The sequence below is a fragment of the Papilio machaon genome, chromosome 6 (assembly GCF_912999745.1).
Source record: "Papilio machaon chromosome 6, ilPapMach1.1, whole genome shotgun sequence".
Lineage (NCBI taxonomy): Eukaryota > Metazoa > Arthropoda > Insecta > Lepidoptera > Papilionidae > Papilio > Papilio machaon.
The window spans coordinates 7,505,678-7,522,462 of NC_059991.1; the positions used below are offsets into that span (position 1 = coordinate 7,505,678).

Here is a 16,785-nt window from a genome sequence, read left to right on the forward strand (position 1 = left end):
GGCACCAATAATTCAATAAAAATTAAAAAAAAGAAAAGCGGTAATATTTACAGAATATGCAAATTTAAATCTTAAACCTTTAGTTATAAGGTTCAATTTTATTTACAAGCGCCATTACTGCTTAATATACATTAAAAAAACATATCACAATTATTATAAATTAAATGAAAAATGACAAATTTTTGTAAAACTTTTAACTACAAATTTAAAAAAAAGAATAAAATTAAGATTTCCAATAAACTTTTGTATGTATTCCATACATACATACAAAAGTCAAAAATTATTTGTAAAACATCTTCAATTTTAAAGACATACTGAATTTATATTAAAAGTACATATTGTATGAAAATGATTGCATAGTTTTTTTGCTGGTTTTTTTTTTTTGATTTTTACCATTGCCAAAACACATGTACAAAAAAAATATTGCCTTCTCTCATACATATTGAAGAATAGAGAAAAACATATTTTCGTACATGTGCTACAAATGTTTTATGTCTAGTAAATTAGTAAATTTATAAATTTAAATCATTTTTATACCTAATTTACATGAATATAATATTTACAAGACGTTAAAATACATTAAAACTTAATTTATACGAATACAAGTTTATACATTTTAGCGAATCCTTCATATATTTTAAATAATCCCTGTTTTGTATCGGACGCTCCTGCGCACGATACTGACCTCTATGATGATGGTGATAAGCGTCATTATTCCGAATAATTCGTCTCATTTGGCACTCAATGAGCGGCACAGCCTTCTTATATTACAATAAACACTACAACCAATTTCGCAGAATATATGCACCTGAAAAAAACAAAAAAAAAATTCAGCCTACCTACATTGGTCCTTCGAGCTGGATTTTGAATCGAAATACGCGGAATGTATCTTGTTAAAGACATGAAAATAAGAAATTATTATTATTTAAATAAAAGGACAAAAAAGACTAATGGAGTCATCTCATTAGTCAGCCTTAAGCTGCCTAGGTGAATGAGTTACAGATATTTTGCTTTAGACAGAAGGTAGGTAAGTAGAATGAACAAAAAATAGGATATGTTCCAATCCATTTACTGTTTTTTTTTAAAGTGAGGAGGGGAAAATGTCTAAAATAGAGCCTACATAATTTCAATCATCATACGTTTATAAGGTCAATAATGTGTCCTGGATATAGTGTTTGTACTGACTAGTTTATATAGTAGTGTCGTGGGTATAGTGTGGATACTGACTAGTTCGTGTTCAGAGCGCAGCGAGCGATCGCGGTGTGAAGACGTGCACGAGCGAGTCCCAGCCGCAGTCTGCGAGCTGGTGCGGCCGCAGCGAGTTCCAGTCCAACCCGTATGTGAACTCAGAGTGATGACGGATCGTCTCTAAAGGCTCACAACCGCGCTTCAAGTCCCATATCCTAGACAACAAAACTTATATATAAAATTCTCGTGTCACAGTCTTCGTTCCCGTACTCCTCCGAAACGGCTTGACCGATTCTCATGAAATTTTTTGAGCATATTCAGTAGGTCTGAGAATCCAACAACATCTATTTTTCATTTTTTTTTAACTGCGCGCGGACGGAGTTGCGGCCGACAGATAGTCCTTATATAATAAACAAACATTATGCGAGTAATTTCGAATAATCAAGCATTCTTAAAAACCAAAGGACATTCAGGATAAATACTATTTAACACAAACCTTAAACTCAACTCTTAATTGACGTAATCAACAATTTATTACCACTTGGTTTAACAATTTGCTACTGATTCAAGCTGCAAATTGTTATAATTAAAATATATGTAGGAGAAATGAATGTCCACTGTATCGTTAATTAATTCGAAACTCTTTCATCAAGTTACCTGGTGGTAAAGTCGTAAGACACGGCCGCTATCACTGATGGCGTGTGCGGAGAAAACTGAACCCTTCGCACTGCGCACTCGCAACCTATATGTTTAAAAAAATTAATATAAGCTGATAAAAAAATATATGGTTGAAATAAAGCATATGACTTATTTAAAGTGCATTCGCTCCGAAGCGATTTAATAAAGAATTTCAAAGATATAAAACTGAAAAAAAAAAAATCGATCCGTTCTTACGGTGAAGGAAAACATTGTGATGCAACTTGCACATATCTGAGAAGAAATTCAATGATATGTGTGAAGTCAACCCGCACTTGGCCAGCGTTGACTATGGCCTAGTCACCCCTAACTTAGGGTAGTCTCCGAATCGCAGAATGGGGACGTATAGTGAGCTGATGATAATGATGATAAATTCAAGAATTTTAAACTTGAATATAGTACAGTAAATAATTCCCTTGGTGACCAATTATTGTTTCTGAGTATGGTTGCTTGTACGTCATGTCTTTATTACCTTTGAGAGTAAACATCGGTGTGGTCAGTCGTCTTAAATCCCAGCCTCTCACTAAGCCATCGGAACCCGCCGTCACCAGCGCATGGCTCTCTGTTCTACTCCAATCACAAGATAATACCTGCAAAATTTATTACAGACTAAATTAATATCCACGAAATATCAACAACAAGTAATAAAAAAAAACAACTGCAAATATACTAAAGAATACATTATTTTCAAACCAATGTTCCTTATCAGTACCAATTTTCATTTATTTGCTGCAAATTTAACTGATCTTAGGGTCGCAAGATGAATGGATCTTCTTGAAAATTAATCTTCGGATTAACTTTAAGGATGAGTGATTCTCGTTGTGCTGATTGGTCTACTGGTCAATGGATCCAATAGGTATGTTATTCCCATTGGGCCGATTGTGTCAATAGGATCCAAAAAATGCATTGAATCGATCAATCAGTGGGTCAATCGGTCCAACGGGAAACACCTAAAGGATGAATAAGATTCTATCGTACGGTACTCAATTAGTAACCAATAAACAACATTGTTTTTAAGGGACGTAAATTACGAATATATGTGGCACATGCCTCAGCGTCATGCGCCTTAACAACAGCAGCAGGTCGCACAGGCTCCATACACGTCCAGATCTTGAGGTGTCCGTCGCCCGACACCGAGGCGAATGTAGCCGCCGAGTGCGGGGAGAACGCCGCCGTGTACACCAGCTGAGAGTGACCCGCGAATGTGCTGATACACGCCTCCGACTCCGGATCCCACTATAATGGTCGACCGACATTTCAATATCGACTATTTTATAGAGTCCTCTACATATGCAAACTTTATGATGGCTCGTGTGGTTTTCAGTGCGCGTATCAACGAAACCAAAAATTCCGAGCTGTCATAAAATTTGATTGACACTGTGCACATTCAGCTTTCAGCAAAGGAAATCAATTATATTCTCACCAGTTTAACAGTAGTATCCCAACTAGCACTAAGAATATGGGAACGCGGCCACTCAACAGAGCACACCTCACTGCGATGTCCCCTCAGCACTCGTAACGCGGCCGCACAACCCCCTCGCCAGATCACTACAGTACCATCACCCGCGCCGCATGCCGCCACACCGTCACTGCTACCGGACCACGCCTAATACAAAGAGCTGTTATTAAATACTAGCTTTTACCCGCGACTCCGTCCGCGCGGAATAAAAAAAAAATAGAAAACGGGGTAAAAATTATCCTATGTCCTATTCCTGGTTCTAAGCTACCTGCCCACCAATTTTCAGTCAAATCGATTCAGCCGTTCTTGAGTTATAAATGGTGTAACTAACACAACTTTCTTTTATATATATAGATTTGTATAAGATCTTTACTTAAAATCCATTTCATTTTAATACCACTTTTCCACTAGCAATGGACAGTTCTACGGACTACTTTTAAGTCTTCTTTTCTACAGAGGACTAACAAGCTTGACCAGAAGACAAAGAAGTCTGCTTGACAGAAAGAAGTAGCGCTAGTATTTTTAGTAACAGATATGATACAGAAAAGCTATGTCAAAAGGCGATATTTTTTCTAAGTAATATAAAAATATATTTATTTTATATGATTCATATCCGCGCATATGAAGCCGTGACTAGCCGGTCGTATTATAATATTGTGCTTGAAGACTACCTCATCTGAGGTTAGTGATAGTTTAAACGCATTGTAAAAGGCTTAGACTAATTTATCTATTAGCAGAGGAAAGTCAATCTGTTACACCTAGTAACAGTTCCATCATCATCAGCTCACCGAGAAGCTCGGAGTCTACCCTAATTGTGTAGTTTGACTTCACACGTAATCGTATATGTGCAGTTGCATCACAATATTTCCCTTCATCGTAAAAACGTCGGATAAATGTACATATGTATGTAAACCGAAAATCGAAAAACACATTGGTACATGGCGGAATTCGAACCCAGAAGACCTGCAGATTGCAAGTCAAGTGCTTAACCCATGAGCCACCGACCCTAAGTAGTAACAATTTTCAGTAACAAGTCAGTTCCAAAATAATCAACACATTTGCAGGACAAAATTATATTCATAAAAAAGTAACAACCAATCACAAAGTGCACCTGACAACAATCAGTTAATCCAATAAATTGCGTCTATGTAACCATTTTCTTGGTAATTGTAGTAAATATTTATGTTATGTACACGCAAAGAAACAAATAAGCCTCTTATATGCTGATGTATGCACACGTAACACCGCGCGAGTAAGGCTTCACGGGTCTTGGTCCTGTCGCTAAACTACGCTGCTTTTACGTTGGCTTATGTAAAATGGAAATTTCCAGAAATCACTGCAATTTTTATGTAGTTTTTTTTTGGAACAATGTTTGGAGGTAATAAAATTATCATTATCATCCAACATTGTCATAAACAGTTCTACAGTTTATGACTCGGTTACGGTCTAAAGCAAACTAGCAACAGGATGCCTAATTTGACTGTTTTTATAGTAAAATGTGGTAGGCGAGCACGCTGCCACCTAAATTCGCAAAAATAGCGAAGTGACCATTGCCCATAGACAACCGCTTTATCAGATGCTTTAACAACCTTTAATCAACAGAGAAGGAGACGCATAGAAAGAGAATGAGTTTTCCACATAACAAGATTAAGAGTGGGAAAGGGAAGAGGACTAAAATTAGGCCTCACGGAATGCACACTCATCAGACATAATGCTGAATTGCTTCCCCTTCACATCTGTCTTCTATTTGATCATCATACTTAACCAGACAATTTGTGCAATAGATGTTGTTATTGCTCTACCACTGTTATTTTGGGGTTCAATTTTCAAAACACATGTAAAACAATACATTATTACCAGTGGTTTCCTTTTTCAAAGATAATAAGAGGGGTAATACATCTTTTACATAGCATTTTTGCAGTGGAAACAATGGTTCAGTGATCAGTTACACCCATAAACAATTATAACCAACTATAAAATAGTACAACAAAAATCAAAGACAAGACATTGAAAGAAGAAAACACAAGACATTGTTATCGATCAAAGATAAAAATAAAGTTAACAAATTCCACAATGTATAAATTGTTAGGTTGAATTGAATTTATTGACATCCGAAAATACAGTGAATTATCCAGGATCCTCGCATTAGGCGCAGCATGCATCGCGAGGACTCACCTCAGTGACTTAACAAGAAACATCGTTAGATGGCAATTCATGGGCATTAAGCAATATTAGAATAGTTAGGAGTTGTCATAATATTTCTAAACATGTATAAATGCACGATATTCAGCATACTTTACATATAATACAAAAGGTGTCTGTTAACTAGATTTCATTCATTTAAAAACTCTTTCAATACAATTAACTAGTATTTTACATACTTAGGATAAAATATAACTCACCACATCAAAGAGTCCATCACTCCACTCCAGTTTCTGTACTTCTAATAATGTAGTACCGTCTGGTGCCAGTTCAAGGAAGAACAATGTTCCACCACCAGCTAACCCGTAGTACTGACTAGTAGCCACCGCAATGGAGTCGGGCCTTCTACGAGAGAACCGCACATTGTAGCCATGCCTACCTGGTGTCAGGAAGGTCGGCATACTGAGAGTATAGCTGTAACATTATTATAAGAACATTATTTGTGGCAGAACATAAATACCTTAATAAAAAAGAAATATAGACATTACCATCAAAGTCTTACCATAGAGTTCAACTACCAATGACACTTGTATTAATACATTTTACTATCCCTCTTATTCTTTTGGACAAAAGACAAATACAAGACAAAACAAAATATGTATGAAATAGGGTTTTTTGACCCACAAATTGATCGGCCCAAAGGGAAACTTCTATTAAGTAGAAGTGTCACAGTAGTTGAATTGTGAAAAGTGAACATTAAATTATTATGCTATTATCATACTAATATTATAAATACGAATGTTTAGATGGATGGATGGATGGATGTTTGTTTGAAAGTATCTACGGAACAGCTCAACATATCTTGATAAAATTTGGCATAGATGTAGAATATAGTCTGGAAGAACATATAGGCTACTTATTACATTTCTTTTAATTCCGCGTGTGAATCGCTGGCGACAGCTAGTATATAATAAAATGCTAAACTGAATTTTCAAATGAAATACAAGCATTTCTCTAAAGTTTTTAACTAATGGATCTAACATTGCTTAATTTTCTTGAAATAGAATGAACAACCATTAGAAGAGAAAAAATGAACTTTCTAGACAACTGAATGTATACTTCGGACAGCTTGAATATTTTAGGTGTTACTTTGGTAGTCACATTAGAATGACCATATCTAAGAAAAACTATGTCCTCTTTAAATGAGAGTAAAAAAGGCTAACCAGGATTATATCTTTAACTTCAGATTAAATACCACCATACCAAACAATTTTTTCCAATAAGAATGAATCTTTCTCATTAATTACTCAATCATTTCTATAAATCCTATCTAAACTGACATGTAATTATAATTTCACAAGTGTATTTGATTATTTATTAACCAAAAAAAATATGAAGTACAGATTTTATATAGTTTATATTCATCGTTTTAAAATATCCCTCGCTTCCTATTTTTAAAAAGGATTTAGTTTTTCTATTTCATTATCTCGTATTTTATTTACACACATATAAAGCTCAGCATATGAATATATTTTTTGTGTATAATTATCATCAATTTAAATGCTTCGTTGTAAACTTTGTGTGCATACTATTGTTTGCAGCTTGTATTGATTACAAACCTTGTTTCTAGCTACCTGCATTAAAAACGAGAATAAAGTATTTATAACAAAGTAATGGTTTTTATTTTAAAGCTCATACTAACTTTTTCGGTCCAATACGAAATTACATTTCTTGCTAAGAAGCACCCTTATTACCGAAACTTATAAGAATCTTGTTTACATATTACACTAAACAGTAATTCTTAATGAACTTTTTCTTTTTTAATGATCTAATTCTAACCTATGAGTTTATAGTTCAATTTTCTTGTAATTGTCAAAACAAAACGTCAGGCAGTGTTACTATACTTACATTTTCGAAAAGTTTCATAATATCGATACAAAATTATCGATTCAATTATTGCGACAATGCGTCACGCGATTTTAATCCAATTTGTACTCCCACGGCACAAATCCTATTAGAACATTATTTAATTCTGCAGGAAACCTCACATGGCTGCCTATAAAAGCGCAGTATATTCCGGTTGTCAGCATTTCTGGTGAGGGTCTCGAACCATCACTTCAATTGAAGAAATCAAACGTCCAACCATATTTTAGTTGTCCCATTCCAGTACAATAAAACAAGCAAAATGCTTGACCTCCTATCTTTAGTCCTCGTGGTCGCGGTTAAAGTTTTTAAGAAAACAACTCCAAATGGCAAAGTTACGGTCTACCTTGGCAAGCGCGACTTCATTGATCATGTGGATTACTGCGATCCGATCGATGGAGTTGTGGTTGTCGATACGGAATACCTGAAAGGAAGGAAAGTTTACAGCCAGGTAAATTCAGTGAAGTGATAACAAGAGTTTACGGTTTTTAATGGACTCGATAACTAAGCTATTTGCTCTCTCTTTGTCTAGCTCGTCACTACCTACCGATTCGGTAGGGAGGAAGATGAAGTCATGGGAGTGAAGTTTTCTAAGGAAATGGTGGTTGGCCAGGAACAAGTAGTACCCATGATCAACTCAAAAATGGAATTAACCCCCGTTCAAGAGAAACTGCTGAAGAAACTTGGACCTAACGCCTTCCCATTCACATTCAGCTTCCCTGAGATGTCACCAAGCTCTGTATGCATGGCTTTATTTATTTTTCGTATTATGCACCACGCAATACTTTTCTAATTAAAGAACATCTTCCCAGGTAACACTTCAACCATCCGAGGAAGATCAGGGCAAGCCTATGGGCGTTGAATACTGCGTTCGTACCTACGTTGCTGAAAGTGAAGACCAGAAGAGCCACAAGAGGAGCTCTGTTACTCTTGCCATCAAGAAGGTAATACCACCAAATTTAATAAAGCATAACCATATATGAATATCTTAAACCTAATCGATTCATACTATTTGTAGCTGCAACATGCTCCTGCCTCTCGTGGACGCCGCCTTCCTAGCTCCCTCGTTAGCAAGGGTTTCACATTCAGCAACGGAAAGATCAGCCTTGAGGTCACTTTGGACAAGGAAATCTACTACCATGGAGAGAAGATCGCTGCCAACCTGATCGTCTCGAACAACTCCCGCAAGTCCGTCCGCAACATCCGATGCATGGTTGTGCAGCACGTCGAAATCACCATGATCAACTCGCAGTTCAGCCGCCACGTTGCCTCCCTTGAGAGCCGAGAGGGATGCCCCGTTACACCTGGAGCCAGCTTGTCCAAGACTTTCTACCTCGTTCCATTGGCGCGCAGCAACAAGGACATCCGCGGTTAGTACTCTTATCTATCTAATATTGCGTTGTGTAAGATACTTTACAACAAAAGAACTTGTTACAATAACGGACAATTCCCTGCAGGAGTCGCTCTGGACGGACACCTGAAGGAGGATGATGTCAACTTGGCCAGCTCGACCCTTGTCTGCGAAGGCAAATGCCCTGCTGATGCTATTGGTATCGTTGTCTCGTACTCTGTCCGCGTCAAGCTGAACTGTGGAACTCTTGGCGGCGAACTTGTCACTGATGTGCCATTCAAGCTTCTGCACCCCGCTGAAGGTATACACAACACAGATATTTTTGCGCTTGTATATAATAGAACATTTTTAAAACGATACACCTTTTGATTACTAGGATCTGTTGAACGCCAACGTTTCAACGCCATGAAGAAGATGCAATCCATCGAGCGTCACCGCTATGAGAACTCGCTTTACACTAACGAGGAAGAAGACAACATTGTCTTCGAGGACTTCGCCCGCCTCAGGATGAACGAGCCAGAATAAACAAAAAACCATAAAACACAAAAAAAAACGAAAAAATCTCATCAAGAAAATCCAAAAAAAAAAATGTAATCAAGCAAGCGACGTGACCACGTAACATCCCCCTCCATTATTTTATTAGGACCCATAGAATATTTTAATTATAAAGAACGTGTTAATCAAATAGTCAACCATTCAGCCTTATTTTAACCAATTTAATCAAACAATTATTTCAAATCTACTACTAAAATGTTAAAAAATCATAATCAACATATAGTTATGCTTATTCGGTAGTTATACATAAAATTATATAACCAGCTAAAATAAAAAAACCGTATATCTTACCTTAAGTATCCTGTAGTCAAAATTAACAAATTAATTAAAATATTCTTCACCAGATCTACTGCCTTTTATTTTTTAATTCTCAAAATGTATCTCTTGGTTTTCTGTACGATTCAATATGTTGACTTCACTAATTCTAATTTCAATTTGTAGTGACCTCTGCAACAGCTAGTGCAATACTGACAAATTTTTAAAGATGCATCAAAAGTCATGACCTTATTTGCATACGCTATTGTGCTTGATGAATTAGTAAAGGGTTTGTTGCCCGGTAGTTTCTTAACAAACCCTTCTTAACAACACTTGCTAGGGCTAGTCACAATGAATAAAAAAGTGGGAAATTTAAAAAAAATTAACAAGAAATAGAATTATATTAAAGTAATATTTATTAACATAACTTTTATTTGTGCAACTTTAATGAGTGGCATAAAATAATATATTTCATACATAATTAAAGCTTTCTTGAAAACCAACAAACTATTACTACACAGTAATAAAGTAATCATAGAAAACTAATAGCTTGTAGATAAAAATACCTAAAATCTTATGTAATTATTTATTTTTTAGGTAGATACTCATATTGGAAAAAAATCTTATTTTCATTCTTTTAAAAAACTCTAAAAGAATAACTAAGTCCAAATCTGGAATTATTTCCTTAGCTTTTAGTCTTGCTCGTTTGTTGGTTTTTAAAGATTGGAAAATATGATTCAATCTTTAAAAACCATTATTATTAAACCATTATTTAATAGGGATAAAACACTTTACAAAATAACAAGTGTAGGGATGGAGCGAATTTGAATACACAAATGAATCGAGTAATAATCGATTGTGTTCTGTTAGCCGTGGGTCGGATGGGTATCCCTATTGCAAATTGTTATGGACATGATCATGGTTCCCACAGTGAAAACTGGTCACACTGGTTTCACTGTAAATCTATTTAATTATTTGGGGTGGGTATTTATTTTTTTGTCCTTTAAAGTATTTTCTTATCTTAGTAGTGATGAAAATGTAAATTGGGGATATATATTTTACAGACAATTATATAGTGGTTTGGTTGACAGGTAACCAAAAAAGTTAGAGATCTCAGTTTACCGTTAACTTATAATAAGCATAGATATTTTTAAGTAACACTCTACACAATCAGTTGGTGACATTAGAAAAAAGGTAAGTATGTGTAGTAGTATTTTTAACTCGATCTGGTTATGAATTCAAAACAATATGTTTCACAAAACACTATCAATAAGTTGACATAGATAAAGGTAAAGCACGACCTTTAAAATTTTTACGAAAGTTTATAATGTTCTTTTACCAGAGGCGATGAAATATAAAATAAACAGCATCCTTATTGTTATGTTATAAAAGATTTCTCTGAAGGGTTCACCCTTGCGGCTTTTTTTTAATGTCAGGCGCGTGGCTGCGTTATACAACAATAGGTCATCTTTTAAGAACTACGATAAAAATTACTGCGCCCCTAAATAAAATCTGATGAAAAAAGTTTAAACGTTTAGCATAATAAATAAAAATTGTAATTTCAAGCTTTAAGGTGTAACGTGATCTTATAATGGTCAGGCGCCAGTTTATTCACTAAATCAAAAAGAGTAAATGCATTAAACGCAGGCTGACAACATTGGTGCAACAGTATTCTGAAGCGAACTTTAGCGGGATTTCTTAATTATCTGTAAATTCAATTTAATCTTGCGAAAAACAAAACAACAATGACAATTTCTTTCACAAATCTTAACAATTGTATTAATCCTGACGTATTTACAAAATACACTATTTCATCTGTTGCATTTTTTAATTTGGCGCAATTTGTCATGAACCTTTTGCTAACCTAAAAAAAATATATATTTACTTAATCGTAAAAACTAAGTTGCAATTTGACAACAACTCAATCAAGTAAGAATTCTTAAATTACAAAACGTTTTGCTTATAAAAATAAAACCTGGCCAACGGTTGCTTGCATTCGATTATGTATTTTTTCGCCAAATTTATTTACGCAAAATGTCAACTACAATTATGACACGATATTTTAACGAGTAACCTAGTTTCAGTTTACTATACTGTTCTGATGTAAAGTTGCAATGAGGTCGAAAATTGACAAAATTCGCACTTATTAACAGTCAAGAACTAATTAATTCTAAATTAACTGGTACAAATAAAGACGACAAGGATGCACTACAGAAATGGCTGATTGCTGTTAATGCCTTTGCTCTGTTTGACATAGGTAATATGAATGGCAGTGGCCGCTACTGTAATCACTCTTGCTAAGTTATTACGTAACTAAGACACAATTTGACATTATTTTTATATATGTGAACATAATGGTTTAGGGCAGTGTGCAAAAACAATCTCAAACGTAAAAAGCGGTCAAACTTGTTTTGGACAATGTACTCCGATACGGAAGTCTGCGAATATTCGTCTATTCTCTTTCAAAAAGGGTTCGTCCAAAAACCAGTTTGACCACTTCCTTGTGTGAGAAAGGGCAGTCTAAGTGACCCTTTATTTGCATGTCTTGTCATCTGACACACGGGCACATCGTTTGTTCCTATCCCTTTTAACAGTTGTGATTTTTTACTATAATAGTTTGTTACTTTTTAATTTTTTGACAAATATAGTTTGTACCGCTCCTAAAATTACTAAACTTCATACTTGATGTTGATGACGATGATGTTTACTTCATATTGTTTCGTAAAATTAATTATAATTTAACGAATAGTTCCTCGTGTACAGGAGATTTATTTTTTTCATCGTAATCTTAAATTTTAATTGTTTATTATTTTGAAATTAGTTCCAATTTCATATTCTAATAACGATTAAATAACAAATCATCGAATAAAAAGTTTTCACAATTTTCAAACGAAAATAAGTCGATGAACTTACAAGCTGTGTGTCAGAATTACAATTAATATACAAAACATGATGTACCCACAGAAGCAAGTGCAAAAGGGACACCTTTGTCAATGGACCCCACAAACAATACGCGCCCAAGGGACACTCGTAAGGGTGGATTGCAGTGGACTTTCTCACGGCTTCAAACTGGACAAACCAGTTGCTAGACAATTAGAAATAGCTATCTGCGAATCTTTTGACCGTACTTATGATACGTGCAAACCGTTATTTTGCAAGGATTATTACTTATAGTCTGTGAGAAATATTGACTAATAAAAAAGTACAGTGTACGAGTACGAGGTACGGTTCTGTGGAGACATTCAATTGATTTATTTTGCGTTCACAAGTTCGAATACGAAGATATGTATAGAAACACATATTAAATAATTATAACTTTATTATCTTCCTGAATTAGGCTAGCCAAACTTTAATTTACTTAACAGTGGTAGACACATCTGTTGCATGAATGGGTTGGCTTGACTCGATAGCCACCTTATGATATAAAAAAGAAGAAAAAACGTAGTTTCTAAAACTTAGAATGAAAATATTGCGACAGTTACTTTTAAGAAAAAACCTAACCTTAGATTTGATGAAATGTTAAAAGTGTGGCCGTGACCTAGACGTAGGCAAAGTTGAATTTACATTTTCACGGCACTGATGATAAACGTTGAATTTAAATTTAATTCAACAATTTTGTTCAGTCATTAAACTCGATTATCATCTAAATATGATATACATTTAACGACAAAGTAAACGTAAAAAAGTATTGATATTAATAATTGTTTCCTACATTTTCACGCATTATTCAAACTTAAGTAAATAATTTGAACTAATTAACAGTAATTCTCAACAGGTTCGAAAAATTTATACGTACTTATTTTAAGTCTGAGTTTGAGTTGCAAATTGTAAAGTACATTCGCTTTCAATACGGTCCATTTGTTTCAAACAAAAGACGTTAGGGCCGATCGTAAGTCGTGACTGGCGAGGGAAAGGGGCCGCGGCCCGCATAACGGAACCTAAACTGTTAGATAGAACACAATCACAGTGGAGATAAGCTTTAAGGTTCATTGTTATGAGCTCCTACTGTACTACGATGAAGGTCGTTCTCATGGAATATACCGGCGGAATCCATATATAACATAAAAATTTGGAAACCCATAGATGTAAGCAGAGTTTACGGACTTCCGTTTGGTGTAATACAGATGTCTTCTTTTTTCTCTACACAGTATGTTTACCTATATCTTTAAAAATACATAACAGTTGAGAGCGAATAATAAAAATTCCAATTCAAATAACAGACATTTAATTATTAAATAAATAACACTTATACTCTAAAGTAAAATTACATTTAAAGAGAACTAGGTTTTTGAACAAGGGGTTGCAAAACGTACGCTTGTCCGGTGGCTCTATCTACAACATGGCCAGTTGAAGGTTCTAGAAATAGTCGAGGAGCAGTGGTCCGTATAACTTCTGGATACTGATGCTGTCTCACTCCAGCTCCTCCTTCATAGGGAACGTAATGCTTTGCTTCTTCTTTGGTACGTGGCATCTGTTCACCAGTTTCTGGTGTATTCATTTCTTTTTGACTTAAAATTAAAACGACTTGATTCTTTTCTCTTGGTTGTATTGATTCTTCGGATTTACGTTCTTTTTCTATACGTTGGGATTTTGGTTTTGTGTTCATTTCAAATATTTCCTTTTCTTCACTGGCTTCAGCTTCATATTCATCAACTGGTTTTAATTCTGTGGATTCATCGGTTTTGGTTTTTTCCTGAGCTTTTTGGCGATCTTGTTCACCTCTGGCTTTCTTTACATTTCTCTTTATATTTGCCCTTTTAGCTCTGTTAGGTTCATCGTACTTCGATGGATATTCAGGTCCATACCCGTCTTCATCATACTTGTGTACTTGTTCACTGGGTTCTTCATACGGTTCGTGTCTGTCCTCGTGGTACGAACTGTCGTCTGGACTATCATAACCTTCATCGCCGTGGTCTCCCGCGTGGCCTGCGTGGTTCAAGTCCCAGTAGTGTTCACCATAGCCTCCTTTTTTATCACCCCAACGGACCTAATAATACATAAGATAATATTACCTTGAAAACTTTTAAAAACATAGAATTGAATTTTGAATTATATCTGTCCTTTCGTTGAGTAGCGCTCTTACATTTTAAATTTCTTATCAGAAGGTAAATTCAAGTATAAATTCTAATGAGGTAAGTAACATTAGAACAACGTTTAAGCAATATAACTAAGTTAACAAGATAAGTTTGTTAATGAGAATGATGAAGCTTTAAAATTAAAAAGCAAAAAGTTACTGAAGTAGAAGAAAGGTAAGCAGAAGCATACTTTAGCAGAGTACAGTCCTGTAGACGGCCGAGCTCGCTCGTGCCGTTCGGTGAAGTGACCTTCATTACCCAAACGATGACCCTGATCGTAGTCCTCGTGGGACGGCAAATGTCTGTATCTGCGTCCAAGCCAAGCGAAGCGCGACAGAGAAAGAAACATACAAACATGTTAAAGAAAGATAAAGAAAGAAAGCGTAACATGAATTCGGTTACTTTGCCCATGTCCCTGTGGTTCTTGTAATCTTTCTTCTCGTAGCGTTGTTCCCAAGTGTTCGGGTCCTCACAGACATGTCCGAATTCGATCTTGTACGGACTTAATTGTACTGAGAAAAAGTCCCTACAAAGTAAATCATTGAATAAAAATTTTTGATCTCCAAGTAAGTAAAATAAACAATAACAATATTACCGGACATTTTTAGATTACATTTCTTACAGTTGCAATGCGGAAAACATGGTTTTTCCATTGTCTAGCACACAATAAGATGTTTCTAAACATATATAGTTCGTAATAAGAATTTATATTTAAAATAATAACAATAATCGTGTTTTTTACTTCAGACTGCACACAGCATTGTTTATAATGTAAACAAGTGGGTTGTAAGGCATGGGTAACATAATAACTGTTTGATTTCCTGGATTGGATGTGTCATTTATTACTTACTTTTTAGTATAAATGTATATTTTGTTTTGTTATGAACTAAGGAAAAAGTAAATTAAAAAAGTTTCGTGAGAAAACTTAAGTTCAAAATTAAAAAAAAAAAATAACTGAAAAAATTTAGTCTACTTCTCAATATTGTTGTAAAATCCAGATCTGCCTCACAGAATGTCAGTTTACTTAATTTGAAGCTACAAACCATCAGGTCAGCCTACAAACTTCAAGCGGTTGTAAAGCCGGCCGGCAATTTAGCGCCATCTACGGTACATGTATGGCGAAAGTCAACTGTTGATTGTACAACGCTGAATTGTTGGTACCTATAGCTTCAAACAGACTATGTACGACTACCTTTAAGATTAATTTTTACGGTCAACTTGAGAATTTGACGCGATGTGTATAAACTGTTAATTTGTTAGTTGCTTTAAAAATTACTTTAAAATACTGACTGAAAGAATTTTGCTTGTGCTTCAACTGTAGTTGGATTCTTTGGCGGTGTTCTAACTGTGACACATCTTACTGGACTCCATGTTGGCCCGGAATATAATATGAAAACGCACCACAACCACTTCTGAAACAAAAAAAATATTTGAGGTCAAAAACTTTAGCCTAACACGCCGAATAGACCTCTGCAACATTGCCTTTACAGCTGGTAAATTTCTGCAAAACACTTTTTCCCATAGTACTATATAATATTAACTTTTAATTTTAGAAAATATCACTTCACTTTGTGTCACAATTTCACAAAATATGTATTAAAAATTAATGATAAAAATATATAACTATAATTTCATCATTACATAGTCTTTACTAACACATCGTTTACACTTTGTTTACAAATAAAATAGGACACTGATAAATTGATACAGCAATTTCACTAAACCCCTATGTTACAATCACTTGTACAACAAACTTTAATGATTAAATATTAATGATTAGAATAATGATTAATGACTACCATGGTGTTGGTGAGACGTTGTGTCATCGTGAATCGTTGACAGGCGGTGAGTGAGATTTGTAAAGGTAAGTTAATTTATACGAGCTGTAGAAATGGCGGAATAGCGATTGTCAACCGCGGCCAGTGATAGTGGTTCTCAAACTATACCTAACAGTTTTCTAAATTTAAATACGATGGATGGAGATTGTGTAAATGATTCCTTAATATGTTAAAGCTAATTTTTACTAATAAGATTTAAGATTAAATTGAATAAGATTTTATTTCTAATTGGAATCTGATCACCTGTCTGATATAATTCATTTAATTTACATGTTTGACGAAGACAAAAATGGTGCCTTAATT

General features: G+C 34.9%; 3 protein-coding genes across 4 annotated transcripts; 1 reads left to right on the forward strand and 2 right to left on the reverse strand.

The window, feature by feature from the left end:
- Nucleotides 1–582: 582 nt before the first annotated feature.
- Nucleotides 583–7,334, reverse strand: LOC106714471 (peroxisomal targeting signal 2 receptor). 2 transcript variants are annotated; one of them, XM_014507527.2, is made up of 8 exons: nt 7,188–7,334; nt 5,746–5,959; nt 3,308–3,490; nt 2,935–3,120; nt 2,357–2,474; nt 1,846–1,930; nt 1,228–1,403; nt 583–808 (listed from the first exon to the last, which is right to left on the reverse strand). In XM_014507527.2, exons 2-7 carry the CDS (start codon nt 5,944–5,946, stop codon nt 1,238–1,240), a joined length of 939 nt encoding a protein of 312 aa, XP_014363013.1. In that variant the 5' UTR covers nt 5,947–5,959; nt 7,188–7,334; the 3' UTR covers nt 583–808; nt 1,228–1,237. The 2 variants fall into 2 exon arrangements, with proteins under 2 accessions (XP_014363013.1, XP_014363012.1); XM_014507526.2 differs by lacking the exon at nt 583–808 and having other exon boundaries at nt 1,167–1,403.
- A 236-nt stretch (nt 7,335–7,570) lies between these two features.
- Nucleotides 7,571–9,312, forward strand: LOC106707338 (arrestin homolog). Its single transcript, XM_014513937.2, has 6 exons — nt 7,571–7,859; nt 7,941–8,147; nt 8,221–8,352; nt 8,427–8,778; nt 8,866–9,060; nt 9,136–9,312. Exons 1-6 carry the CDS (start codon nt 7,671–7,673, stop codon nt 9,282–9,284), a joined length of 1,224 nt encoding a protein of 407 aa, XP_014369423.1. The 5' UTR covers nt 7,571–7,670; the 3' UTR covers nt 9,285–9,312.
- Nucleotides 9,313–13,839: 4,527 nt separating this feature from the next.
- LOC106714455 lies at nt 13,840–16,545 on the reverse strand. The gene is made up of 4 exons (XM_014507508.2): nt 16,444–16,545; nt 15,935–16,056; nt 15,047–15,170; nt 13,840–14,556 (listed from the first exon to the last, which is right to left on the reverse strand). Exons 1-4 carry the CDS (start codon nt 16,468–16,470, stop codon nt 13,840–13,842), a joined length of 990 nt encoding a protein of 329 aa, XP_014362994.2. The 5' UTR covers nt 16,471–16,545.
- Between the last annotated feature and the right edge of the window lie 240 nt (nt 16,546–16,785).

What these genes read in the sequence shown, in the direction of transcription:
- LOC106714471 (XM_014507527.2), bottom strand. Translation starts at nt 5,946, where the DNA reads ATGCCGACCTTCCTGACACCAGGTAGGCATGGCTACAATGTGCGGTTC. An exon ending in TTAAGGCGCATGACGCTGAG is followed by an intron (nt 2,475 to 2,934) that starts GCATGTGCCACA and finishes TAAATTTTGCAG; the next exon opens with GTATTATCTTGTGATTGGAG. An exon ending in TCTTACGACTTTACCACCAG is followed by an intron (nt 1,404 to 1,845) that starts GTAACTTGATGA and finishes TTTGTTGTCTAG; the next exon opens with GATATGGGACTTGAAGCGCG.
- LOC106707338 (XM_014513937.2), top strand. Translation starts at nt 7,671, where the DNA reads ATGCTTGACCTCCTATCTTTAGTCCTCGTGGTCGCGGTTAAAGTTTTT. An exon ending in CTGAGATGTCACCAAGCTCT is followed by an intron (nt 8,148 to 8,220) that starts GTATGCATGGCT and finishes ACATCTTCCCAG; the next exon opens with GTAACACTTCAACCATCCGA. An exon ending in GCTTCTGCACCCCGCTGAAG is followed by an intron (nt 9,061 to 9,135) that starts GTATACACAACA and finishes TTTGATTACTAG; the next exon opens with GATCTGTTGAACGCCAACGT.
- LOC106714455 (XM_014507508.2), bottom strand. Translation starts at nt 16,470, where the DNA reads ATGACACAACGTCTCACCAACACCATG. An exon ending in GCACAAGCAAAATTCTTTCA is followed by an intron (nt 15,171 to 15,934) that starts GTCAGTATTTTA and finishes TTTACTTTGTAG; the next exon opens with GGACTTTTTCTCAGTACAAT. An exon ending in ACCACAGGGACATGGGCAAA is followed by an intron (nt 14,557 to 15,046) that starts GTAACCGAATTC and finishes ATGTATTATTAG; the next exon opens with GTCCGTTGGGGTGATAAAAA.